The 27301-nt window shown below is 42.1% G+C and overlaps 1 protein-coding gene and 1 pseudogene across 1 annotated transcript in view; both read right to left on the bottom strand.

Annotated features, from left to right (window-relative positions):
- Positions 1 to 1107: 1107 nt before the first annotated feature.
- NEXMIF (neurite extension and migration factor) overlaps positions 1108 to 27301 on the bottom strand; it is a 161568-nt gene continuing 135374 nt past the window's right edge. Inside the window, exons 2-4 of the mRNA XM_040999909.1 lie at positions 7234 to 7359; positions 2219 to 6587; positions 1108 to 1620 (exon numbers count right to left, since the gene is read on the bottom strand). Coding sequence (XP_040855843.1) covers positions 1599 to 1620; positions 2219 to 6587; positions 7234 to 7312 — 4470 coding nt within the window. The 5' untranslated portion in view covers positions 7313 to 7359 and the 3' untranslated portion in view covers positions 1108 to 1598. The remainder of the gene's footprint in view (positions 1621 to 2218; positions 6588 to 7233; positions 7360 to 27301) is intronic.
- On the bottom strand, positions 25600 to 26813 carry LOC121169338 (annotated as a pseudogene).

The following is a 27301-nucleotide window of genomic DNA, read 5'->3' as shown; positions in this document are numbered from 1 at the left end:
TATATATTCACAAGTTATTAGGTTAGCAACAATATTAGTAAGAATAGTAACAACAACAACAACCAACAACATTAATAATATTAATCCCCTATATCTGTATAGCACTTTACGATTTACAAAGCGCTTGCACATCCATTATCTCATCTGTGCCATAATGCACCAGTCATCAGATGCACAGGCCTTCAGCTGTGCAAGTAAAAGACATCAAATGCTAGAAGTCAAGTGGTGAAGAAAGGGGAAGAAAAGGCTAGGAGTGAGGGATGTTGGAGCTGTGAAATTTTGTTTTCAAAGGTGGGGAGGGCTGAATTTTAAAAATGTGATTTAAAAAATTTATATGAAAAATTGAGATTCAAGTTTAATGTGTGCTATCACAAATATTAGTTCTCAGACAAGTATGTATGGTCCAAATCAGCTGATACCACAACATTTTCAATTTATCTGATTTTACGCATAGTTAACTCATAGGAAGAAAAATTTGGTTGAACTGAGATGCCTTGACATTTTGTTTAAATGGCATTGGCATTGCAAGATAAAACACTTAAAGAACGCTAAAGCTGTGAAATGAGTGCACTTTTGACAAAACTGGAATAACACATTTAGGAAACTACTTAAATAAAAGCAATCTATGTACTTCATTTATCATTAGTGTTGATTTTATAGCTATTTTATAATTTATCCCAGACTATTATAAAATATATAAAACTGAGATATAAAGTATCAGCAATATAACTTTGCACTTTAAATAATTTTCAGCTACAGATTTTGCTTTTGAATACAAACTTTCAAAGCAGCTGTTTTGTTTCCTTGTAAAAGGTTCTGTAAATGCATATACTCGGGTCCCCAATGGACTGAGCTGTTGTAACTTTCAGACTTTTCCAACATTTTAACCCTTAGACAATAGAACAAATAAATCCTTATTGTGCCTTTTCATACAAGACAACGGAGTTTAAAATTTTAAAAGAATGTATGCATGTGTGTATGTATATATATCTATGTATGGGTGTGGATGTGTATACACACCCACATGCACACATTTAAAATTATTTAATGAGCTTTAAACTGTAGGGGTGAATGTGTGAGATGAGGTAAGGAAATCTGGCACATTTGAAACAGTATCCTTTAACTTTTGGTAAATTGTGTAACACAACATATTTTTCCACTGTGATCTACAGGTGCTATCCACATAAGTGGGAGTGGTTAATAGCAAGAATCACTGGAATGTTTCTAGTAAATCAACAGGGACAAACTCCCCAAATACTCACAACCAAATTTTGATATAGAAAGTAAAAATATATACAGTACAGTCACTTATTTGTAGTTTGGCACAATCTTTTCCATTTTTCCTTGTGGGTAAATAGTGCATAAACTACTTGTGCAACTGTATGATTTTTTTAAGTCTTTCACATAGAACATCAGATTAAAATTTTCTTCCAAAGACTTATTCCCACAATTTAAAAATTTTCTTTAAGCACTTACATGTGAACATACATACCACAAGGCATATTTTGAAAGAAATAAAATACAAACAGCAAGTGTCTTTCTGGAAAATGTGAGTCTCTTCTTCAAACACACGTAAAACCCAAAATGCTGTTTCTGCTTTAGAGATTGTAGTCAAAATCCCTGCAGAAAGACCAATTTATGCCATCTTGGTTAGTTTTAGTGTATGTCCCACAAAGGGATCATAAATCTAAATTTGTTAGCATCACACTCTCTGTCGTATGATGCAGAAAGAGATACAAATAGCAGGGGCACTAGAAAGTACTCCTATTTGCCACATGTGGAAATTTTGTCTTCCAACTAATGCTTTTTGTTTAAATGATCTTAGTTTTTTGTCTGCATTACTTTTTGATTCTGTTGTTCCAAATATGTTATACTGTAAAGCCCTTCCCTTCTCAAAATCATTCTGGAGGAGCGTATTTTAGTTCCATTTTCTAAGTAAGTAAAAATTAATGTTGATAAGCAGAAGAAAAAGTAGCTTGTTAGAGGTTATCCCTGAACAAGTGACAACAAAACTGCCCAGATCCTTTGGGTGGCTCAAAGATACAGGGATTTTCATGCACTGTTTTCCTTATTTTTTTTTCAATTTGAAAAAGAGAGAAATTGGACAGCTTCTTTCATGCAAATGTTTGCTTTTAACAGGGAAAAAAAGAGACTGTGGGCTTAGCAGGTAGTAGGAGACCTAAGGGTGCATCATCTCAGCTTTTTGGTGCAGTATTACCTTAGTTTTTCAAAAGAAGCTGTCCCAGCCTCATCCTTGTGGATCTGTTCTCGCTCCACACGCTTTCCCTTAGACTTGTCATCTCTCAGGGCCTTGGAGCTGGATTTGTGACGGTATAACTTTTTGTGTGTCGGTCCGTTATTGCCTAAAGTGCTCATGTTACTGTACTTTTTATCAAAAAAAGCAGAGCGAGAGTCCTCATTATAACCAGGCATGTCTGCACGACCAGGATCACCTATTGCTGCTTTCCCATTGCTTTTGCTCACGCCTTTGATTGATCTGTGATTCTTAGTGGCTCCTGTGGACCCACTGTTGATCTTTTTCTTAGATTCCTGTGGTGTCCCAGCCAATATTTTCAGGGTTTTTAATTTTAGACTATTGGACTCAGGAGGGTAAAATGTGTTGGGGTCGCCATGTTGTTCCATGGGTTCCCAAAGGGGCTCTATAGAGGCCATCATGAATCTCTGCACATCTGCCATACCAGAGGCAATGTTGGACAAGATATAGGAAGGCTCCTGAAATTCTCGTTGGTCATCATCTAGGAGACTGTTGGTGTTGGTGCCCATGTTCATGTCATTCCAGCCTGGGCCACTCTCCTTCCCCAGTGTCCAGTCTCCGGAAAGTCCCTTGTGACTTGGGACCTTCATAGAGGCCATAGGACCTCCATGCTGGATACATTCAGTCAATGTCTTCCCAGTTGAGGACATGCTGTTACTTTGACCTCCTCCACGGCCAATGCCAATTTGCATTTTCTCTCCACTGATGGCAGCCATGTATTTCCCTTTCTTTGTTGACTTAGGGAGCTGACGGGAGGTTTTGCCAGGTGGCTTTTCAGTTCCTTTGTTGTTGGCTTTGGGAGATTTTTTCCTGGTGTTTTTCTGAGATAAGCTTTGGTTTAGCGCCCCATTCTTGCCAGGTGAACTTTTCTTTCTTGATTTTGACACTTTGTTACTGGTACTAATTTGACCAGATGAATCATTAAATGTTGATAGGCAAGGAGTTTTGGGGAGCAGGCTGACAGAATCTTCGTCATTGAACATATGAAACTGAAACTGATGGTTATTTAAAGTATATCCATCATCCACTTGGACCTGCTGTGAAAGGGTACTGCAGTCCCACTTGACCTTCTCCATGCTGCCCAATGATCCTGGGACAGCCTCTTGGAATCCCTTAAGTGTTCCCAGTGTCTTGATATTCTCACATCTGGTAATTTGAGGAGAAAGACTGGGGGTGTCAGGTGGAGACATCTCTGAGAGTGAAGAGTGGCGGAATTTGTCGGGAGTGAAGTTGGAGATATCCAGGAGATCAGTGGACTCCTTTAGTGGTGCTATCTCATCAATGCTCTGTTGGATCACCAGCTTGGGGCTGCAATGGGCCAGGAAGTCATCAGTGATATCATCATCCCCTTCCTTTTCACAGGACTTTAAGCTTAAGGAGCAATAGTTGTTTGAGCTGACAGAGAGTGGGACCACTGAATCAAAGCCAAAGAGCCGACCATCATCAGTGTTGAGTGGGCCCTGCTGGAAAGGAAAGCAGATCTCTCCATTATTGAAGTGACATAATTGATAAGTGTCTTCAGATGGGATATGGGTGTCTTGCACAGAGGCATACAGAACCTTGTTGCAACCACTGCCACCACTACTGAGGCAGATTGGATTGTATGTTGTAGCTGTGAGGTTATTTTCCATGGAGACTACTTGAGAGGCTCCAAATTCACTAGATGGGGTTGGAGCTATCTCCCTTGAAACTTCAGGCAAGAATTCTTGTGGACCAGACGCTTTGTTGGGCCACACATTTCCATAGTTGTTTGATTCCATTTTGAAGTTATGGGATGACTGCTGCATCTCAGAGTCAGAGGATGAGGAGAGCACACAGTCCTGAGCAGGCTGGAGAGGTACAAACGGCTTTTCTGTTGGAGTCAGGCTGCTTTTATTCTGCTCTGGGGAGTTGTGAGTAAAGTACGAGATATTAGTATTATTTGATAAGTCAGAAGCATCTAACAATGTCTGCAGATAACCTCCAGGGATAACTGGTATGTTGGTGGCAACATTAGCAGATGATAGAGGCATTTCAGAAGAGCAAGTGGTTGGCAGGAAAGTGGGATTCTTAGCAACCTTTGATTCTTGAATTTCAGATAGACTGGAACTGTTTGAGGTCCCAGTAACAACATCATTCTTTAAATTAGCCTCAGAGGGTTGTTCTTCCAGGAGAGAGCTTGTTTGAATGACTGGTTTGCTTTCTTGCCCAGCTTTGATTTTCTTGGATTTTAATCTAGCTTCACTTTTAAATTTAATTTTGTTAAGCACTTTTCTCTCTGGTCCTTTCAACTCTGTGTCTTGGGTTTTGACTTTCACTGAGTCAGGACCTGTAATTTCATTTAAATGTGATCCATTTGCACAGCTGGGAGCAACCAGAGGGGCAGATTTCAGTGTAACTTTTAAGCCTCCCTCTTCCTTACGATTACTACCTTGCCGGTGATCATTGCAAAATGAAACCTGCTTACTACTTGCTGAAGATTCCACGGATGAAATTCTCTGAATTCTATGTCTGTTGCCAAGTTTAGATTTTCGTTTTCGAGCAGGTGGCAGGAATGACACTTCAAAGCTACCTGGTTCAAAGCTCTGTTTTTGGCATAAAGGTGTCTTGATGGAGTCTATGTTGGTTCGCTGCTTCTTCTTCTTCTGCCAGAATCCTTTTAAGGGTGCCAGCTTGGCATATTTGTTGAGCTGATTCTCACTCAAATTTACTGTTGTCTCACTAGCATCCACCTTACCCAACTTCACCAGCATGTTCTTTTCACCTTTAAAGCGGTTGATAATGATGTATTTGATTATAACAGGGGGCTCCTTACGAGCTACTTTTCTTCTCTTTTTGGGACACCATTCATCATCATCTTCCTCTTTGGAACCACCTGGCAGCCATTCTTTCCTCTCGTTTACCTTTTCACCTTCCAGTGAGTCAACATCATATAGATAATCTTCACTGTATCTGACTTTTCTCTTAGCTCGTAGTCCATAGTTCTGCTGGGAGGAGGAGCTGCTGGAGTTAGTGTCCCGAGCCATATAGCGGCTACAATCCTTTATTTCTCCCATGGCATCATATGAAACCTCAAGGAAGGAACTGTCATCACTGAAATTCCCTGACGTCTCTAAGGAATTAGCAATATGGTCCTGCTTTGGGTTCTTAAATTGCCCTACCTCGCTTCCACCGCATGGTTTGTTTAAGGCATATTTTTCTCCATTATCTTTTCCATCTTTTTTCTCAATACCTTTGTCTTCTTGTACTTCCTCTTTGTCTTTCTTCTTGTCCAAGTTTTTATCCTCCTCGCCCCAGATGATGCTCACATCAGGGATTTTGAACTGAGAAAGATCACTGCTTTGCTTCAGAGCCCCGTTCTTAGATTCCCGCTTGGGGCAAGTAGTAAAGACACTTGGAAAAAAGTTGAATTGGGCATCCTCCTGCATCAGAAGGGTGGTCTTGTCTCGAACATTGTCCTGAAAAGACTCATAGCGAATTTTCAGGGAGCAGACATCACTGCCCAGTGTTGACTCATCATCATCAAACATATAATTATCCACATCTTCTTCAGAGAACAGGTTGACAGAAAGCTCATTCTTGGAACAGAGGTCAAGCAGTTCAATCTTACTCTCACTAATGAAAGTCTCAAAGTAACCCCAGTCCTGATTGGAATTTGCAAGCAAAGCTTCTTCTGTATTACATTTATCCAATAGCAATGCCTCATAATAACTTTTCTGAGCTGGATCCTCCAAATCGATGTCAGGTTTCTCAGCTTCCCGTCTATCTCCTGCCTTTGATTTATGCAGAGGGAAGCCCAGAAGCTGGTCTGAGAGGAGCTGCTCTCCATATTTCATGTTTTCTCCGGCATTAATGCACTGAATCCCTATATCAGAGACTGCACATGTTTCATAATCCCTATTTAGATCACTAACTTTTAGACTGATCCCTGGCTCAGGATCTGCTGCATCCTTGGATTCCATGAAGCAGCCTAAGCAAGTCCGGCTTGGCTGCATGAGACAGTCGCCATTTAGAGCCGACATGCCTGAAGGCTCCATTATGGCAAATGGAGCTTTCTCACACTCATTGGGCAGGGACCACGTATTCAGACCTTTTGCAACACCAGATGTTAGGGAGATGGCATTCACAGAAGCACTATTAGCGGCATGTTCAGGTGCTTCAATGAGGCCCAAAGGAGAGGGAGGGCTCTGCATACAGGGCTTCTTAGAGGGCAGAGGCAGGAGACCCCTGGGGTACATCAGGGTCTCTTTTGGTACTGCTGGTATAGGCTGGACTGGTGCAGCAGCTTCTAGAGCTGCAAATGACTTCATTGCCACATCCTGGTCCTCTGAGTCTAGAGAAAAGAAAAAAAATAATGACAGGAATAAAGTTAAGGATCTTACACCAGGCTCATTAACTTCCTTTCCTTTTGATCAGTTTCTAGTCATAGTACATAAGCTAAGCCTCTGTGTTTCTGGCTTTAGACATCAAAACTACAACATCAAAAACAACTTTATGTTGAACATTCATGCAAATGAAAAACAGTAACTCATTAGGCCTACCTTTTCCCTCAGAGAAAGACAGAGCTCATTTCTGAAATAAAGAGCTGTACTGCTTGATCAATTGGAGAGTCAAGGATTTCAGCGGGAAAATGCTCAGATGAGTCATTCATGGTTTTAATCTATGAAGCTCTTACTTATCCTTCAGAACCATGTTCTGGAAGCTCCTAGAGAATCCAGAGGTTCTAAACCTCACATCAGAGCATATTTTGAATTCACTAGGAACTCTGAGGAACTTAAACTGATACAGATGATTTGGGAAAGAAGTTGTGTTCAAAGCCTCCTACAGATACTTCTAGCTCAGTCAGAGGTTTGGTGGAATAAAGTTTAGGGTAAACATCAATTTCAGAGGCATCCTGGACTCTGTGGATATTGATCATCCATAGTAACAACAAAGGACTAGTAGGAGAGCTAGTATATACCATAACTAAATTACCTTACCATTTTCTTTGACCCCATTAATCAGAGTGTTTTCTCCGTTGGTTGAGGCCACAAAAGCCTTATCTTGTTGGTTATCCATGAATGTAACCTCTTATTGTTTCATTCCAAGTCCAAATGCTGTCCAACCTGCACATTTCAAATATATAATGTCAGTCATTAAGTTTACTACATTTTCTATTTTAAAGATTATTTCAGCTACAAGAGTCTTAAAAGCCTGTTTCAAATCTGGTTTCATTACTGCTATTGTGCTTCATAGTTTATATCTACCACACAACTTTGAAGTCAGTTTGTAAACTCACACATCATTCACACCTCCTAGGTCCTTCTATAACCTCTAGGCTCCCATCATTTTCAAAAAAGAAATTTGAAAAACATGTACACTTATGCTTCCCTCCAGAGAGCACATTTAACCTAATCATGGCCCCTTATTTAAGGAGGATACAGACCGGAGCAGATTTTTTGAGATAAAGGGTGTGTGCATAAGGAGATTGCTTATTTCCTATTCGGATGCTCCTCAGAAACAAGCCACTTCATGCACGCATGCTCATATACATTATATTCAAGCTTTTACTCCATGTGCCTGAAAATTTGGTTGCTAAAGATGAAACAGCTAGAGAATTCCTTGATTTCTCAGTTTTCAGGATCTTAACTAGGATTTTGAGAAGTACTCCTCAAGTGCTTGTCCAAAGTGTTTGGGTTCCTGGTACCCATGTAGGAGACCCTGAAGGAGTTCTGTGATCCTGGACATTGCAGCCACAGGTGGCACATTTCTCTGTCTCGTTTCCTTCTCTGAAACACTATCTTTTAAATAAATAAGGAAATATTTTTAAAAATGTGACTGCAAAAAAGATCCAGATTTTTCTAAAAATAATTCAGCACCATGCAGTTTTTTTAGGGCTCCAAATGCACATCCGTAGCTCTCATCCCATGCCCACCTACCTAGATAGTAACATATGCAGAAAAATAATTGAGGCCTTCAAGATGGAGAAAGTAATTATATAACACAACTTCGATGCCTATAAATCCTTGTTCATTCCAGTCCCACTTCACCTATGCTTTAATTATCCATCCTTTTATTAAAAAGTACACACTAGAACTAGCTATTATAACAGCAGTTAAGACACTACTTGGAATGCTCACATCCCAATCCAGAGTGCCTAGTTGGAATTTCATGTCCTCTACTTCCAATACAGCTTCCTGCTAATGTGCAGCCTGGGAGATAGCAGATGATGGCTCAGGTACTTTGTTGTGGGCATTTGAGGAGTTCATTAATGGATGGAAGTTCTATTTCCATCTGCCCCTCCTGCTTTTCAAATAAAATGAAAACAAAAATAAATAAGTAAAATATATTCTATTTAAAAGAACTTGCCACTGATAGCCAGAGAGCTAATATAAGAATATCAATTGCATACCTATGTATCCTATTATGATGACTTGATAGTGTGAAAGTGATACACATTCAGTAGAAATTGTACTCTCAATTTCAATTTTGGATCTTAGTATTTTTCCAGGTTAGTGATAGGCAGTACAATTCTCTCTTGCGTTGGGACAGTAATAAGGAGCTGCAGCTCCCAGTCAATGCTGCAAGAGTGAGGATAAACAACTGATTCTCTACAGCATACTATGTTGCCAGTATTATGTGGATACAGTCTTTCAGTAAAATAGATTTCCAGCTAGTTGATTTTGCCCAACTGTAAGCCAATCTAAGTGTTCTGAGTAGATTTAAGGCAGAATAGTCGATGTTTGATAGGTTAGGTGTATTAAACACATTCCTGAGTGAGGATAATTTTGAGTTTATAATAGTTATATCGTGACCTAATCCCATAGTAAGTTCAGGATCATATGAATATGCATATACTATAAAAGATGGATTCAGTATTGAGGAACTCCAAAACAGTAAGTCTTTTATGATTTAATATATATTACCTATCTGGGACTATTTTCTCATGTAGAACATAAAAAGTCTGTGTTAGCAATCATTGATTTAAAAATATGAGATGTTTCTGGGTTTCCCATAACATTTTAGAATTTGCAAATTTATATTTTAGAATTAGAATTTCCAAATTTATTTTTTTATAAAACTTGATTGATGAATATCCTATAAACCATGTATGTCAGGGAAAGGAGGATGAAATGTTTACTTATATTTATGTAGAAAGAAGGAGTTTTAAAAGGGAGAATGGAGGGGAATGTTGATTTTGCTACCTCTTAGAAAGAAGGCTCATTTGATTATGGCTTTTAAAAATATCTACTTATTTATTTGAAAGGCACAGTAAGAGAGAGATGGGGGGAGAGATCATCCATTTGTTGTTCATTTCCCAAATAATCATCAATGACTAAGGATGGGGGTTAGGCTGAATTCAGGAACCAGGAACTGGATCCATCACAGTCTCACTATATGAATAGCAAGGGCCCAAATATTTTGGCCGTCTTTTGCTAATTTCGCAGATACCAGGCATATTATCAGTGAGCTGGATCTGAAGTGGAACAGACAAGACATGAACTGGTGTTCAAATGGAATGCTGGCGTTTCAAGTGGTAGCATGACCCAATGCATCACAGTGCAAACCTCTGTTGTTGTTTACGTTAAAAAAACATTTATTTATTAATTTTATTTATTTTAAATGTAGTGTAAGAGAGAAGAGAAACTAAGAAAGGAAAAGAGAAATCTCAGCCATATATTTCCAATATTTCCAGCCATATTTCCAATATGAAATCTCTTCCATATGCAGGCTTACTTCCCAAGTGCTTACAATAGCTGGAGCTGAGCCTGGAACTCCATTCAGATCTCCCATGTGTAGGTACAACAGCTGCCTCCAAGAGTATTAAATAGCATGAAGTTGAACCAGAAGTGGAGCTGATATTGGAACTCACACTTGATGTTGGTGTTCCAAGCAGACTCTTAACTGTTAGTATGATAAATGCGTGTCTCAGGAGGCCTCATTTGTCATTGAACTGAATGATCAGATTGGGTAGCTGCCTCTGTTTCAGAAAGCACTCAGTAGGTCAAATGGAATCACACTGATATCATGGATTGCTCTGTGCATCATTTTTCCCCCTAAAATTTATATATTTGTTTTGTTAGGATAGGGAAGGGATTGAGAGAGGGAGGGAAAAGGAGGGAAGAGGAAGGAAAAAATTGAGGAGAGAGAGTGCTCCCATCTATAGGTTCACTCCACAAATGCCCAGGAGCTAACTCAACCCTAATCAACACTTGAGGCATCAGTCACTGTCTCCAAGGGTGCATACTAGTAGGAGGTTGAAATCAGGAGCAGAGCTGGGACTTGAACCCTGGTGATTCAATATGCAATGTAGGTATCCCAAGGAGTGTCTCATCTGCTACACCAAATCCCTGCACCTTTGTCTTTGGAATGTATGCAATAGAACTTCAGGTATCATTTACATTTCTTTAACCCTGCCACTAAGTAAGTCCATCTTGGCAAAGACTTGATAAGGAGCAAATTATTTTTACATTTCAATAACTTAGTGTCTTTTTTTCCAATATGGCTATAGGTAATTACAGGTAAGCCTATTTTAATCACCGGGAAAACCTAGGGTCAGAAAGAGACACTGTGATAGCTAAGGTTACAAAAAAGCATGAGAGAGACATGAAAGAAACTCAAATTGCCTAACCAAGAGCTCAGTATTTTTTCTTTTATTTAAGACTTGTTTTTATTGGAAAGGCAGATTTACACAGGGATAGACAGAGAGATCTTCCCTCTGCTGGTTCATTGATCAGATGGCTACAATGGTTGGAGCTGAGCTGATGTGAAGCCAGGAGTCAGGAGCTTCTTTCAGATCTCCCTTGCAGGTTCAGAGTCCCAAGGCCTTGGGCCATCCTCTGCTGCTTTGCCAGGCCTTAAGTAGGGAACCAGATGGAAAGTGGAGCAGCTGAGACACAAATCGGCACTCACATGGGATCCTGGCACTTGAAAGGGGAGGATTAGCCAGTTGAGCACTGTGCCAGGCCCACAGCCCAGGTGTTTTTTCTTAAAACAAAATGCTCTTTTCATAATTTTACCACTTCCTGTACTTGCACAATCATTTAGGTAATGAAATAAATAGCAGTTCTTCACTTAAGTATTAACATTTAGTAAAAATTAATATAACACCACATGTACATAGGAATAAAAAAGTATCAACAGTTAATGTTGTCAGACAAGATCAGAATACCACTTTTGAGTACGTACTAGCACTGTTGTAACATTACTTTGGGATGTTAAATCTTTCTAAGAAGATAAATTTTGTCTGATAGAAAAATCTGACCAGGTACCCACAGGAGTCATGGCTTTGGAGTAATGTGAATTTGTTCTTAGATTTATCTTTATTTTTGAAAGGTAGAGTTAGAGGGAGGGAGGAAGAGAGGGAAAGAAGAAGAGAAGTAGAGAGAGAGGGAAGGAGAGAAAGATCTTCCCATATGATAGTTCACTCCCCTTATGGCTCCAATGGCTAGGATTAGGCCAGGCTGAAGTCAGGAAGGTAGAACTCTATCCTTGTCTGCTTTGTGTGTGTAGCAGGGGACCAAGCACTTGCACCATTTTTTGCTACTTTCGCTGGAGTATCAGCAGGGAACTGGACTGCAAGTGAAGCAGCCAGGAATTGAACTGGCATTCATATGGGATATGGGTGTCACAGGCTACAGTTTAACCTACTGTACCACAATGCTAGCCCTGAGGGAGAAATCTTACATGGTTGAGAACAGAGGGGAAATACACTTTGGGAAGAGATAAAGAAGAGGTGGATTGGAGTATGGGAGTTTGAGTATGGGAGTTTGATGAGTTAAGAAGAGAAGAGAAAGGGAATGGATGCTTAGTTAAGTTCTACGTTGTATAGAGTTAGAAAAATCGTTTCAATTTGGATATATATTTATCTTGTAAGGTTGTTTCTATGCAATTCCTTTTTTTCCTCCAAAGGGAAATTGAGTATTATGGATAAAATGATAACAGAAGACTAAACCAATAAACAACCCATTCCTAAAATGACGAGACCAAAGTACCACCTATACATATTTAACTCTGAATGTAAATGGCTTAAGCTCAATCAAACATCATAGATTAGTAGACTGGATTAAAAACAAAACCCATCTGTTTATTATCTGGAGGAAACACACTTCAACAAAAATCAGCAGAAACTATATCACATGGGTTTTGTTGTTTTCTGTTGGTTTCATCTCTTCAAAACACTTTCTTCTGATTAAATCATTCAATGACCCGTAATCATGCAGTGGCATCACTTTCTTGAAGAAGGTTCTTGATTTTCATTTCTTCAGCTACACGTTAGTCATTTAATAGCATGTTGTTTTAACTTTATGGTGTTGTTAATTTCTTTTTTTCTCTTGTTTTGTGGCTCTTCATTTAAGGGAAGGTATAGTAGCTGTGTAATGGAGACTGTCATATCTAGTAACATGTCATTTAATTTCATGGCATTGTAAATTTCTAGTTTTCTTTCTATTGTTGATTTTGTATCATGACTTTTCATTTAAGGGGATGTACAATGGCTGTGAAACGGAGACTAACATCCAGATGTGAGGATGCAGTGTGGTATGCATTTCTACTTCCAAAGATGGACTTACAATGAAACTGTTCACTATATCTTGACAATAGGATTCTGGACTCTGCCATTGTCCAGGCCCGCAATGATGGACATATGAGTATGTATGAAGAACTATATTTCAGTAATGATATAGAGGAACTAGGTGGGGGGGAGGGAGTTTGGGAGGGGATAAGGGAATATGGAACTGTATCATAAAATTATAGCAATAATCATAAAATGTAAAAAAATAAAGAAATTTGAAAACCACAAAAAAAGAAATTATTTTATTATGCCCCATGATACAATTTTGTAGGTATAGGAAATCCCACCTTTCCCTCTCCCCTCTTCCATTCTCACCTTCCCTTCCCACCATTCTTCCCCATATGATCACAGCAGTCATCTACCCATGTACACCATAGTATTGTAGGTACAGACAAAGGCAGAAAATCTAGTATCATATTATTGAGGTATATTTAACTGTTTCATCAGGAGCAGACATGCACAATGCAAGGTATATAAACTTCCTGGTATGCTGGCTTCCTTTTCTCTAGAATTAGAAGGCTAAACCTGATCAGACATTCCTTTGCTTTGACTTTTAAATCTCAGCTTTAAACAACAAAACTGAAGGCACATATTCTCTTACATTTATTTATAAAAATGCTACTTACAAAAATGACTTTGGAGAGGGATTTTAATTTCTTACAGCTACAATGTAAAATAGCTCTGTGCTTGCTTTAGCTTCGCATTTAGGAAAGTGAATTTAGTAGATTTTTTAAAATCCAATTTGAGTTAAAGTGTGATTAGCAGATTTGGAAGAATACACAACAATTTGCTTTTCTGATTATAGTAAATTACATAGTGTAATGGGATTAAAATAACATTAGCATGGAGACAGATATTTTGAAGCAAAGAAATGCTCAAACAGGAAAAACCACCCTTTCCTACCTGACTGTCTCTCAGTTGGACCTAAGACAGGTTCACAGATTCTGTCCCAATAGGTCCTTAAGCTCTCCCCTAGAGACTCTGAAGCCTCAGGCCTTAGTCTAGCTAACCCATACCAGCATTTACGTTGAACACTGTCCCTGGCATTTTCAAACCATAAAGGCAAGAAAGCAAAGCAAAAAAGTATATCATGTTTTTGCTTATGGACCTGGGACAACATAACCTTTGAGATTTGAGTAGTGTTAGTCTCTGGGATACCACTTTAAATCAATTCAGCAAATCTACTAGGTACGACCTATGTTCACAGTATCACATTAGGCATTGTAGTGTAAAAGATGAATGAGACTAGGCACCCATTCTCAAGGCACTGAGTCTATTGGAGAGAACAAGCCATAAACAAGGGGTGGGGATTGTGGTACATTGGGAAAAGCTGCCACTTGGGTTTCCTGCATGCCATATGGCAGTGCCTCGAATCAAGAACTGGCTCTGCTGTTAATTCGAGCTTCCTGCTAATGCACTGGAAGGATAAGTAGTAATGGCTAGACCTTGTGCCAGCACAGTGGGGGTATGTGGGGACAAGGGGATGTGGGCTTGCAGGGGATCTGGGAGATGGACCAGAGGGGGTGTGCAGGGACCTGGGAGCTTGTGCCCAGGCAGGCAGAGCAAGCCTGGAGATTTCACTACATGTTTGGTCCTGGGCAGGATGGAGGAGGGAGGGGAGAGTCCCAGGTTACTATTCTGGCCTGGTGTGATGGTGGACCTGGCTTGGGGAACTTTAAATATACTTGAATCACAGGTGGGTGGAGAGGTAGGTACCAGGCTGGCACACATTCTAGGCGTGTGGGTCCCTAGTGGATGGGCAGAACTCCAGGCTAGCATGCCACACAAATGGAAGAGTGGGATTAGGAAGGTTGAGCAGGGAATCCATGCACTCCTTCGTGAAAGGACTGTGGATTGCTCAGAAAAGGCATCAAGGGGATATGTGGAAGGTGGGACCGCTGAGCAAGTATGTTGCAGGTGAGGAATGACTGCATAGGGTTTCCATTAGCAAGGCCAATGAACTTGCAAGTACTCGCGGGGGCTAAGGTCAAGCAGTTTGTGGAGGGTAAGCTAGAGGACCTTTCTGGGTCAGACCAATACACCCACCCACATGGGAGACCTGAGCTGGGCTAGTTAGCATTGACAAACAACAACCAACACCCACAGGCACACACTAAAGTTAAGGCTGGGGACCTAGATTACAATATCCACCAGTAAAGGTTGGAACAGGGAATGGGTAATGTGAGGCTGGAGCATGACACTAAATAACATGCCAGAGAACCAGGTCTGGGGGCCCATTCTATGAGGAATATGTGGGCCCATCTCTGTGGAATTACAATTTCCACTGGTTTGCTCAAGAACTGGGGGTAGTGATGGGCTGAGCTAGGCATGACCATGGAATCCCCGACACTCATGGACTCTGGGGTTCAAATCAGGCTGGGCTGATCCAGGCTGAAACACCCATAGGCTCACTCAATAATAGGGTGTGGGGCAGGCCAGGCCACAACATTCACCAGCTCACACAAATGCTGAGACCGAGAGGGCAGACTGTGCTGGCTAAGGGCCTAGTACTCTCTGGAATCCGTGAAACCTGGGTCTGGGAGTGGGTCTGGTGGGAGAACATGGGAAGCTCCCTTGGTGGGCCATAGCTAATGCTGGTGAGTATGTGATACAGGCCTGGGTGCTGGCCAGGCTGGGCAAGGCAGCTTTGCTTGTCGGCAAGTGTGTGGGTTGGTCCCGGGAAGAGGGGCAGACTGAGCAGGGCTGGGCCAAACGTCAGCACCCCGGCACGTGCAGAAGCCAGGATAGAGTACAGGTCATGCTGTGCTAGGCTATCACACTTACTCGTTTGTAAGAAAGGCAGGGATGGGGGCAGACTGGGGAGTAAGAGGCTGCAGCACCCACCAGAAAGAGTTGGCACTGGAGACAGGTCAGGCCAGGCCAGGCTGAAGCATCCAATGGCAAAGGCCAGGAGAGGTGACGGACTGTGCCAGGCTAGGTCAGACAACCACTGGCATGTGCAACATCTGTGGCTGGGATCAGGCCTGGTTGGAGAGCTCAGGGAACAACCCCAGGCTGGGTTGTGGTTCCTACTCATGATTAGCACGAGAGCCAGCATAAGGGCAGGGAACTGGGTTGGACGTGACTGCAATATACCTCAGCATGAGTGTGGACTGGGTCTGGGGTGCACCAAACTGGGTTAGACTCCAGCACCCACTGTTGCTCACAAGAGCCAGAGTGTAGGACAGGCTGGTGAGGTCTCAGCACCTGCTGAACCACAAGAGAGCTGTCTCTGGGGGCAGAACAGGTGTGGCTGGGCTGTAGCAGCCAACAGTAAGAACCAGAATGAGTGTTGGCTGGTCAGGCAAGGCTGCTGTTCCTGCCAGAACAGAATGTGGACTAAGTCAGCCTGGACCAAGGACCAGCCAGTGTGCGTGAGATCTGCCACTGGGAGGAGACTTGGTGTAGGAGCTTGGGAAACTCCTCTGTCAGGACTCAGTCCCTGCAGTTGAGTGCAAGAATCAAGGCTGGGAGCAGCCCAGACCAGGCCAGGTTACAGTACCAGCCAGAATATGTGTGGGTCAGATCTGGGGACAGGCCAGTCTGGACCAGTTCATAACACCCAGTGGCAGATTTGAGAACCAGGACAGGGTGCAAAACAGGCTGGGGTGGGCTATAGCACCAGCCAGTTCATATTGGCACTGAGACTAGTTGAAGTCCAGGCTAGCTAGGCCGTATCATGGACTGGAACTAAGGAAAGGCTGGTCCAGGCTAGGCTGTAGCACCCACCAATAAATGCTGAGGTGAGGCAGGCCATGGCATACTGGGCCACAACACGCAACAGTACATGTATGACCTAGGGAGGATGAGCCTGTTAGTGGGTCAGTGAGGATTCTCCTGCTGGGCCTCTGTTCTTCCTGGTGATTGTGAGAACTGGGACCAGGCTGAGCAGGGTACAACACATGTTGGTTGCATGTGAGTAGTTTTAGGAGGACAGCCATGCTGGGTTGTACTTACTGGTGCATCCAAGAGTCAGAGTAAGTGCAGGCTGGTTGGATTTTGCCGTAGCATCATCTGGCATGCTTTGTGTATGGGCATGAGTCCTGTCAAGGTATACTGCAGAGTCACCTGGAAAATGCAAGATCTGGAGCTGAGAGTGGGACTTGTAGGGAGGCTGTGGGCACCTCTATGATGTGTTCCAGCTCCCACCGCTGTTCATGGGGACCGGGGCTGGGTGTGTACCTTGCTGTACAAGTAGTAGTATCTGTCAGCATAAGTATGGGGTTGCATAGAGGTGTTGGTTGTGCTGAGCTAAGCTGCAGAACTCACTGGTGTGTAGAAAAGCTGAATGGGATGTGGGACACACTTATCAGTGTGCACAGAAACTAGGGCTGGTGGCGGGTCTTGTGGAAGTTATTGGGAGTCACTCTGGCTGGGCTGCAGTTCTTCATTTACAGGTGTACATGAGAGCCAAGGGTGTTTGGGCAGAGTTGGGCTGGGCTGCAGGATTCCTTGTTTTGTGTAAGAATCAGGGCTGGAGCCAGAACTAACCCAGCAACTGCAACCGCCCCTGTGTGTGTAGGCTGATGTTTGTGATGGACTGAGCCAGACCCCATCCTGGCAAGCACACACAAGAGTCAGGTCTGGGGTCACATCAGATGAGGTTTCTTTTCTACCCCACTCAAATCAAGTGCTGGACTCAGAATTCTAACTATGGGGACAATCGCAGAATTTATGGTCTGACAGCAGAATGCATGTGTCACAACTGAGCCTCCTTAGTTTCTAAGACAGAGTTGTGGAGAGGTGGCCCAAATGTACCTGGAGGATATGGCAGTCCATTGGGGCCTGCAGAGAACATCTAGTAACATAGCAGAGGATGGAGGGCACAACAATTTGGACAGCTACTTCAGCCAAGTGTTGAGAACAAGTGAGAATGGAGACTCTAAGGTGAACTGTCAGTCAATCGACCCTAGAAGGATTTTCTCATCCTTTGAGCAACAAGATCAACAGCATTTCAGAACTATTGAAACCATTTAAGCAGAACCCTCGAATATGCTGCAAATTTGGGACCCTGGAATGATATCAGTTGGCCATTCCTCATTACCAGGTACTGATGTCGGTATGATGTGAGGTGAGGCTTTACCTCTTCTCTCCTCACTTCCCACAGATTTCAGGAAAAAGAAAAAGACACTTTAGAAATAATGGTCTCAGCTGAATAGTACCCTATAGCCATTTTAAGGTGTATAAGCAGACAGTTCTGGTATAAACTAAAACTAAAATGTCAATGAAGTAGTCACAGGATGTGGTTAAGAACTTGCATTTTTTTTTTTAACATACTGGTTACTCAATACCATGTCAAATAATTCCATAATGTTGTAAATTGTTGTTGATGTTGTGTTGGGGCTTTCAATTGATCAGGATGATATTCTGCCAGCTCTACCTTCAGACCAGAGATGGTCTCCCCAATGCTGGAGTCTATGCTTGGTATTTGTTTGCAAAGAAAGAATCTTGACTGAATTTGCACTATAATACTGCAACACGGTGAAGGAATCCACCATGGGGGGAGGGTATGGGGAGTGGTTGGGGGAATCCCAGAGCCTATGAAACTGTGTCACATAATGCAATGTAATTAAAAAAAAAAAAAAAAAGGAAATAATGGTCTCATCCAGTTTCCCCTAATCTTTGATTTTCCCCACCATATCCACATGGGCATGCATCCTTCTCAACTATGTAAATATCATTTAAAAATTTAAAAAAAGACTTCATAGTAAAAAAAAAAAGAAAAATTATAAGCATAATTTCATTATGCCTTGATTTCCTCAACCAAAGGACATATCAATAATACTTGCCTCTTAAGGTTGTTGATTGATTCTTGGAAGCAATACAGATATAACTGGTACATTATAAATACATTTTGTATGTTGAAAAAAAAAAACAATGGTTCAAGCTCTACTCAGTGCAACAGACAGAATCAGCAACAGTATGGACAGTACATTCTTATCCATAATTTTGTCCTTGACCCATGGCTCAACATCTGGATCTCCTTTCTCCCCCATTTCTCCTCTTTTTACCATTCTTATTTTCCCCACTGCTTGACATTACTTAAATGAGATTTCCAAGAAAAGTACTGTGTAAGACCATAAATCAACCTGAAAGCATGTGCAAATACATTGTCTGTGTTTTGAGCACCATATGCAAATGCTGAGAAACAAAAGATACACTAAAATCTGAGTTATGAGTAGCAAAAAACAAACGAAGGCACTAACAGGCTCAAATCAAAAATAGCTAGCTACCTCATTAGTCCTGTCAATTTTTCGGCCATGCTTTACTGGTATATCTCATATCCTCTTTACATTTGAAAAAAGTTTCTTGGGCTTTGTCTTGCGAGTCCAAGGAATGGGTGGTAGAAGGGTCCAATCACTATTTATCAAAGGATGGGGTATTTCTTTCCAAAGAGAGTCACTCTCTTCTTCACTCTAGACCCAAATGGGAAGTTTAATGGCATGTTAGCAGCAGGGAGAACCCTTGTTATCGGTGTGTGCAAGATGGTAAATCCTTGGAAAGACTAGACCCCAAACTTTATGAGAATGGATTTATATAAGAACAATATCTTAGTCACAGAATGCCTTGATTGCCAGACAGCACTGAGTTACATTTAATGCTTCAGTCCCAGAACTTTACATGAATTATTTTTTGACTTTTTCCATATGGTCTCTAATCTCTTTTTTATTCTAACTTATCCTGTTGATTTCATTTTAAAAGTTATCAAATTCGTTTAACAATATTTATTTTTTATGGGAAAGGCAGAAATACAGAGAAAAGCAGATACAGAGAGAAAGATGTTTAGTCTATTGATTCACTCCTCAAGTGGCCACAATGGCTGGAGCTGAACCTAACCAAAGCTTGGAGCCAGGAATCTAGGTCTCCCATGTGGGTGTAGGGTCCTAAGACATTGGGTCATCCTCTACTGCTTTCCCAGGTTATAAGTAGGGAGCTGGATGCGAAGTAAAGCAGCCAGGTTATGAATTGGTGCCCATATGGGATCTTGACAGATGCAAGCACTAGGCTATAGTGCAGGGCTTATATTAAACTCTTTTAACATTCATTGTATCATAAGATTGGAAGGAAAATAATCTATTTCCAAACTCCCTGCTTTACAAACAGGGCAACCAAGTCTTGGGAGAAATGGCGGAAAATGAAAGAAAATCCCAAAGAAAGGCAGCACTACTCTTCTAGCCTCCATATTCTAGAACTCTGTATTGTCATACTGAGGTATAACAGTCTAAGCACCCCTTTTGCTATACACACATGATGTTTGTGTACATCCAATAAATCATGGTGCCCTTCTTCTGCTGTTTTGGAAATAGGATTCCTATCTGAAATACTCCCATGAATTTGCTTTGCTGCGCAAAGGACCAGAAGTTGGAAAACGAGAGGAGCTGGAAATTGATTTGGTCTGAATGTAATAAAATTAATCCAGCTGTTAAAATAACACCCACTCAAAACATCATTTGAAATTTTCTGGCAGAGAGTAGAGGGGACAAAGATACCATGAAAAGTAAAATGTGTTTTAAGAAGTCTCCATTGACGGAGAATCAAGATGGCAAAATAGGGTAAAGACACATTTAAACAGATGGAACAACATTAGCCAGTGTGAAGCAGAGAGGGCACATTCCAGGACACTGGAGAGGACAGATTGATGGCAGAGGGGCACCTAGAGACTGACAGACATGGGATAGCAGCGTGCACCACAGTGTGGTGTTGCAGTGACCAATACCCCAGTGGCATACAGGGATCAGCGATCTAAACTGCACCAGCAGCCGGAAATCCACCAGCAACAAGGTCGGAAGGGGTGTTCACCGGGATCTCAGGAGGTGAACATAGTCAAAGAACTGCCTGTCCTGTTTGTTTTATTTGACCAGGAGCAGACATAGAGAGGCAGGACCCAGATGGGTGATGTGGGAACAGGGTGGATTTCACAGCCCAGTTTTCCGCCCAGAGCCGAATCAGGAACCATTTTGTGTAGGGACACAAAGGCTATGGGATAGGATTGCACTGAGCTGGGAGTGAACTCATTTCTGGCTCAGTGAATTGTGACAATTCAGCATCCTATAGGTTCCACCAAAGATAGGTCCAGGTAGCCTGATGGCCAGTAGATCAAGAAGTCTAGTAGTGGAACATAAAGTGCCATTTTGTACAGTGTGGCAAAAATTTTAAAACTGCAGGATCAATAGTGAGCTGTACATGTGCTAGACTTGATAATACCAACTTTGGCATTATACAGGTCAAAATCGGTCCGTGTGGCCCTCAGGCCTGAAGCCAACAGGTTCCGACAAGATCAGTGCCACCAAAAACCTACTATATAGGACACCTGGTCTCTCTAATCCTGGGAACTGCTCCAACCAGAAGTGGGAGAAAGGTTGCAGAGACAATGGTGCAGCCTCAGCATGGTATCACAGGAGGTGGAGAGTGGTGAGCCAAGAGCTGGGGCTGTGGAAACCACAGTGGAAATCTAACATAAGAACCCAGAGTTGGAACTCATTGGAGGGAGTAGCACAAGTGGCTGCAAAGAGCAATGTACCAACTGCAATAAGTAAAATCACATTGTTGACCTGTTGGTGACACAGCCTAGAAACCTGCCCCAAGGAGAAGACTCTGCTAACCAGAAGTACAATGATCAAGAGCAAAAGAAGAGACAAAGGCACAAATATTACTGAAGGCTCCCCTGCAAAGGAGCAAAACCCCATGCCAACCTCAGAGTTCACTGAGGAAGACATCAAGAAAATGGGGGATACAGAATTCAAAACACATGTTATAAAACTTCTTATCAACAATGAGAAGCATGTTTCATAGGAGTTCAAAGAATTCCGGGAATATTTCACACTGGAAATGAATCAAATGAAAGCTGATATATGCAAAGTGAAGAATTCTGTGGAGCAAATTAAAAATACAGTGGAGAGTCTCCAAAATGGAATGAATGAAGCAGAAGAATCTCAGAATTAGAAGATATTTCCTGTCACCAGGAGGAAACAAACAAAAAGCTGGAAGCAGAGCTGGGTCAAGCTAAAAAAAGTTTTAAAGAATTGAAAGACACTATTAAAAGGCCAAATATAAGAGTTATGGGAGGGGCCCAGCGCCGTGGCGCAAGTGGTTAAGTCCTCGCCTTGCACGCCTGGGATCCCATATGGGCGCTGGTTCTATCCCGGCAGCCCCGCTTCCCTTCCAGCTCCCTGCCTGTGGCTTGGGAAAGCAGCAGAGGACGGCCCAAGGGTTTGGGACCCTGCACCCGCGTGGGAGACCCGGAAAGGGCTCCTGGCTTCGGATCAGCATAGCATCGGCCATAGTGCTCACTTGGGGAGTGAATCATTGGATGGAAGATCTTCCTCTCTGTCTCTCCTCTCTGTATATCCGCCTTTCCAATAAAAAAATAATAAAAATAAATTTTTCCGGGTCTCCCACGTGGGTGCAGGGTCCCAAAGCTTTGGGCTGTCCTTGACTGCTTTTCCGGGCCACAGGCAGGGAGCTGGATGGGACGCGGGGCTGCCGGGAATAGAACCAGCGCCCATATGGGATCCCGGGGCGTGCAAGGTGAGGACCTTAACCACTGCGCCACCGCGCTGGGCCCCAAAACACATTCTTATTAAGTTCTTTACTGACTCAAAGATGATACAGTAACATACAGTGGCATCATTTTATTCGAGAAGGTTCTTGATTTTCCTTTTCATTTCTTTAGTGACACATTATTCATTCAGTAGCATGGTAGTTAACTTCATGGCACTGTGAATTTCTATTTTTCTTCCAGTTGTTGATTTTGTATTATGACTTTTCCTTTAAGGGGGTGTACAGTAACTGTGTAATGGAGACTATCATATCCAGATGTGAGGATACAATGCAGTATGCATCTTTACTTTCAGGTCAAAGATGAACTCCCAATGAAACTGTTTACTCTATCTTGACAATAGGAATGATGGACTCTCTGCCATTGTCCATGCCCACGATGATGGACATATGACTGTGCATGAAGAACTATATTATAGTAATAATATACAGGAACTCAGTGGATGGGGCAGTCATGGACCTGTATCATAAAATAATGATAATAATAAAGTAAAAAAAATCTCTCCATTGATTAAGATGAAGTTTTCTTTTATAGACTTGCTAATTTTGTACTTTGCCCTAATCTCTAAAACAGAAAACAAGATTATAAACGTCAAATTATCAAGTTTATTTAGAACTCTTAATTACAGATGTATCACTCAGTTTCTGATAGATTCATTTATATTAAGACAACTAGCTAAGATGCATCTATAAATCCACATAAATTGAAGTCAACATATGATCAAACACAAAACATCACATGGCAAAAATGATCCTGTTAGTCTAGTTGTTCCACTAAGCTAGCAGGTGTCTCTTAGGTGCCTCAGCTTTGCCATTAGTAAAATCCCTGGACTTTCTTATTTTAAACTTTAACTTGCAATTGTATTATGTTGAGTTTATGTCTGAGCCGTAAGATTTCTTCAGTTTCTTCTGAGCTATATTTTCCTTCCATGCCACCACCTCTTCTGCTTCAGGAATAATTTGTTCCTTTTCAGTTAAGAACCTTTCAGTGCAGCAGCCAGAAACTCAGTCTGGGTTACCTGAGTTCTGAAGGAAGGCAGTGCGCTTTTGGTGATTTGTTCACCTGGCTGTTTTTTTGGGTTTTTTTGTTTGTTTGTTTGTTTTTTAAAGATTTATTTTTATTGGAAAGGCGGATATACACAGAGGAGAGACAGAGAGGAAGATCTTCCGCCCAATGATTCACTCCCCAAGTGAGCGCAACGGGCCGATGCTATGCCGATCCGAAGCCAGGAGCCTCTTCTGGGTCTCCCACACGGGTGCAGGGTCCCAAAGCTTTGGGCCGTCCTCTGCTGCCTTCCCAGGCCACAGGCAGGGAGCTGGAAGGGAAGCAGGGCTGCCGGGATTAGAACCGGCGCCCATATGGGATCCCGGGCGTGCAAGGCGAGGACCTTAACCACTTGCGCCACCGCGCTGGGCCCCACCTGGCTGTTTTGATGATCAGAGAATCCACAACCAAACTCTTAAGCTCAGCATTACTGTCTGCGCTGTTAAGCATGTTAAAAAAAATCCAGCACTCTTTCTGGGCAGTAACCTTATGCCCAGCCCCACTGAGTGGCCATAGCATATCTACCAGCTCCAACCATCGTAACTACAAAATGACATATGGTGCTTTAACGCAACACCTTTTAGGTAGTTGGAGGCTTTTTGGATATGCATAGCCTTGACTGCCTGGAGAATTTCCTGTTTGTGAAATGAACCATTTTTTAAAAAATTATTTTTATGTATTTGAATGGCAGAGAGAGAGAGAGAAAGAAAAAGAGAGAGAGATCTTTCATCTCTTGGTTCACTTCCCAAACGGCAATGGCTGGAGCTGGGCCAGGTTAAAGCCAGGACACTGGAACTCCAGTTGGGTCTCCTTGGATGGTTGCAGGGACCCAGATAATTGGGCCATTCCTTTTCTGCTGCCTTCACAAGCACATTAGTAGGGAGCTCTATAGGAAATGGAGGGGTCAAGATTCTGATCACTGCTCATATAGAATGTTGGTATTGAAGGTGGATGCTTAATATACTGTGCCACAACATCAGCCTCAATTTGAACAACAATTTATTCAACTTCTTTTTCTTCTCCTTCTCTCCTTCCTCCTCTTCTTTTCCTTGAGATTTATTTATTTATTTTAATGGATTCAATCACCTTTATTAACCTATCAGGTTACATTTATACATAATATCTGTCATTTCAAAGGACATCAAGTACATCAAGTTATTAGTAAAAAGTCAAATAAAATGGCTACATCTGAACCCAGCATTTTAATATCCTCTGGACAACAGAAGCTAGAAGGTCAATCACTTTACATATATGTAAGAGTAGTGTTCCAGACAGAAAACAACAAAGAAAGCTTAGAACCAGACAGGAAACAGTAAGCATGGATCCACATATACATTACTGGGTAGGACACAAAGATTAGTTACTCCTCACTAGGGTATTAAAAATTTCCCTGCTCACCCCTCCTAAAACTCTTCTGCACCTCGACTGTTGACAAATGCTTTGTTAGAGTTATAAGCCAGTTTAGACTATCCTAAAATCTGCCAAGTTCAGCAAAATTATGCTTCAACACTATGAACTGCTAAATGCTAAAATGAAAATAGACACGAGACAGCTGAATAGTATCCTATAGCCATTTTAAGGTGTATAGCAGCTTGTTCTAAAACTAAAATGTCAATGAAGTAGTCACAGGATGTGGTTAAGAACTTGCATTTTTTTTTTTAACATACTGGTTACTCAATACCATGTCAAATAATTCCATAATGTTGTAAATTGTTGTTGATGTTGTGTTGGGGCTTTCAATTGATCAGGATGATATTCTGTCAGCTCTGCTTTTAGACCAGAGATGGTCTCCCCAAGAAACCGTTGAATTTATCTGAACAATAAGATGCTGGAGTCTATGCTTGGTATTTGTTTGCAAAGAAAGAATCTTGACTGAATTTGCACTATAATACTGCAACACGGTGAAGGAATCCACCATGGGGGGGGAGGGGTTGGGGAGGAGTTGGGGGAACCCTAGAGCCTATGAAACTGTGTCACATAATGCAACGTAATTAATAATAATAATAAAAAAAACCAGTAGTGTTCCAAAATAACTAGGAAGCTGCTACATTTTTAAGCAGGGGAGGAAAAGCTTTCATTTAGGTCTTGTTTTATATTCCTGCTATTTATATTTTCAATTAACAGCAATAATTATAAAAAATGCTCTGCTTTTTAAAATTTCTGAACTTTAATACAGATTAATAGAAATAACAATCAGCTATGTTCATCAGTGCAGCAGGGCCTCTTTATCGATAACCAGGTCCAGGCTGGATATATCCCTGACCTACAGGAGGACGTATATATGCATAAGGGTTAGGCCCACTTGGAGGAGGGGCCACAGTACTTCCAGGAGGTGAAGTAAATCCTGGTCTCAGTTGATAGGCCCCAGGTTGGCTTGGAGCCATTCCAGGTTGACAGACAGGGGCCACAGCATAATTAGCAGGCTGAGACGTTTGGGTAGTGCACGTTTGTGGAGGATAATTGTTCACCTGATACTGCTGTGGCAACTGGGCAGGCAGTTGTTGAGGCTGACCAGAAATGGCAGAAGCTGGTGCCTGGGAAGTTGGTTGTTGGCCATAGCTCTGGAACTGCTGAGGTTGCTGGGGTCCGGTCTGCTGACTGTAACTGCCTGAACACCATACTGCTTAGGTGGCTGCAGAGGAGCCTGTGGCTGCTGTGCACCATAACCAGCCTGTTGCTGGTACTGTTGGTACAGCTGACCTTCAATATGACCTGCTTGTGTCTAACTTCCTGTGTATGGTGGCTGCTGAGGCTGAACTCCTGGTGGGTGAGCTGCTGAAAAGGGGAATGCAATGCTGTCAGGAGTGCCTGTTCAGTCTTTGGCAGGCACACTGGGTGGCCCTGAAACCTCATCATCAGTTAAGCCAAAAGCTGGCAGGACATTTTTATTGATTTCATCTTGGTTTTTCCAAGGGCTGCCAGAACCTGAATAGACTGTTTTCCAAAAGAATCAGCACAGCAGGTGTTTCTTCTCTGCCATCCATAGCATCATTTTCAGGAGCACTAGAGGAAGGTCCAGGCTCTCCAGGTGGCTCCAAGCTATCCAACAGGCAGTTCACTTTATTTTGAAGCTCTATCAGTTCTCGACAAAGGTATTTCACCTGACTTGATGCAAGAGGTCCGGGTTGCCCATTAATAAATAATGTCAGTTTCAGTATCCTACTACCGTGAATTGCAAAGGAAGGGTCAGAACTATCAAAAATTGTGATAAGATCTCCATCTTCCTCTTTATACTTCATTGTAACTTCATTATTACTCAGAAGTCTTCTTCCGAAAACTCGTTGCATTTTTAGCACAAATTCATCATAAGTAATATCTTAATTATGAGAGGGAATTCACCAGTTATCCTCCCCAAATTGAGCTTTGATGATTAACTTCCCTCTTAGATCCAACTGTCCATTCATTGTGGATTCCAGCATGTTTTATATTTATACGTCAGAGAGTCAAAGCCACCGCCTGTCCATGGCTCTGCGCTGACTGGGCCAGTGCGAGGGGAGGCTCATGGTGGCTCATGGTGGCTCATGCCAAGGCTCAAGATTTATTTACTTTTATTGGAAAGGCACATTTACAGAGAGAAGAAGAAACAGAAAGATCTTCCAGCTGCTGGTTCACTTCCCAAGTGGCTGCAACAGCCAGAGCTGAGCTGATCCGAAGTCAGGAGCTTTTTCTGGGTCTCTCACATGGGTGTAGAGTCCCAAGGCTTTGGGCCATCCTCCACTACTTTTCCAGGCCACAAGCAACGAGCTGGATGGGAAGTGGAGCATCTGTGATATGAACAGATGCTCATATGGGATCCTAGCACATGCAAGGCAAGGACTTTAGCCACTAGGCTACTGCACTGGGCCCAATCTAAACTTCTTGATTTGTGGGGGTTTTCTAGGCCAAATGAATA

The sequence above is a fragment of the Ochotona curzoniae genome, unplaced genomic scaffold, assembly GCF_017591425.1.
Source record: "Ochotona curzoniae isolate NIBS_2020 unplaced genomic scaffold, NIBS_Ocur_1.0 scaffold_1852, whole genome shotgun sequence".
NCBI classification, from domain to species: Eukaryota; Metazoa; Chordata; class Mammalia; order Lagomorpha; family Ochotonidae; genus Ochotona; species Ochotona curzoniae.
Note: the sequence above shows the minus strand (reverse complement) of the source record. Positions and strands in the feature narration are given on the sequence as shown.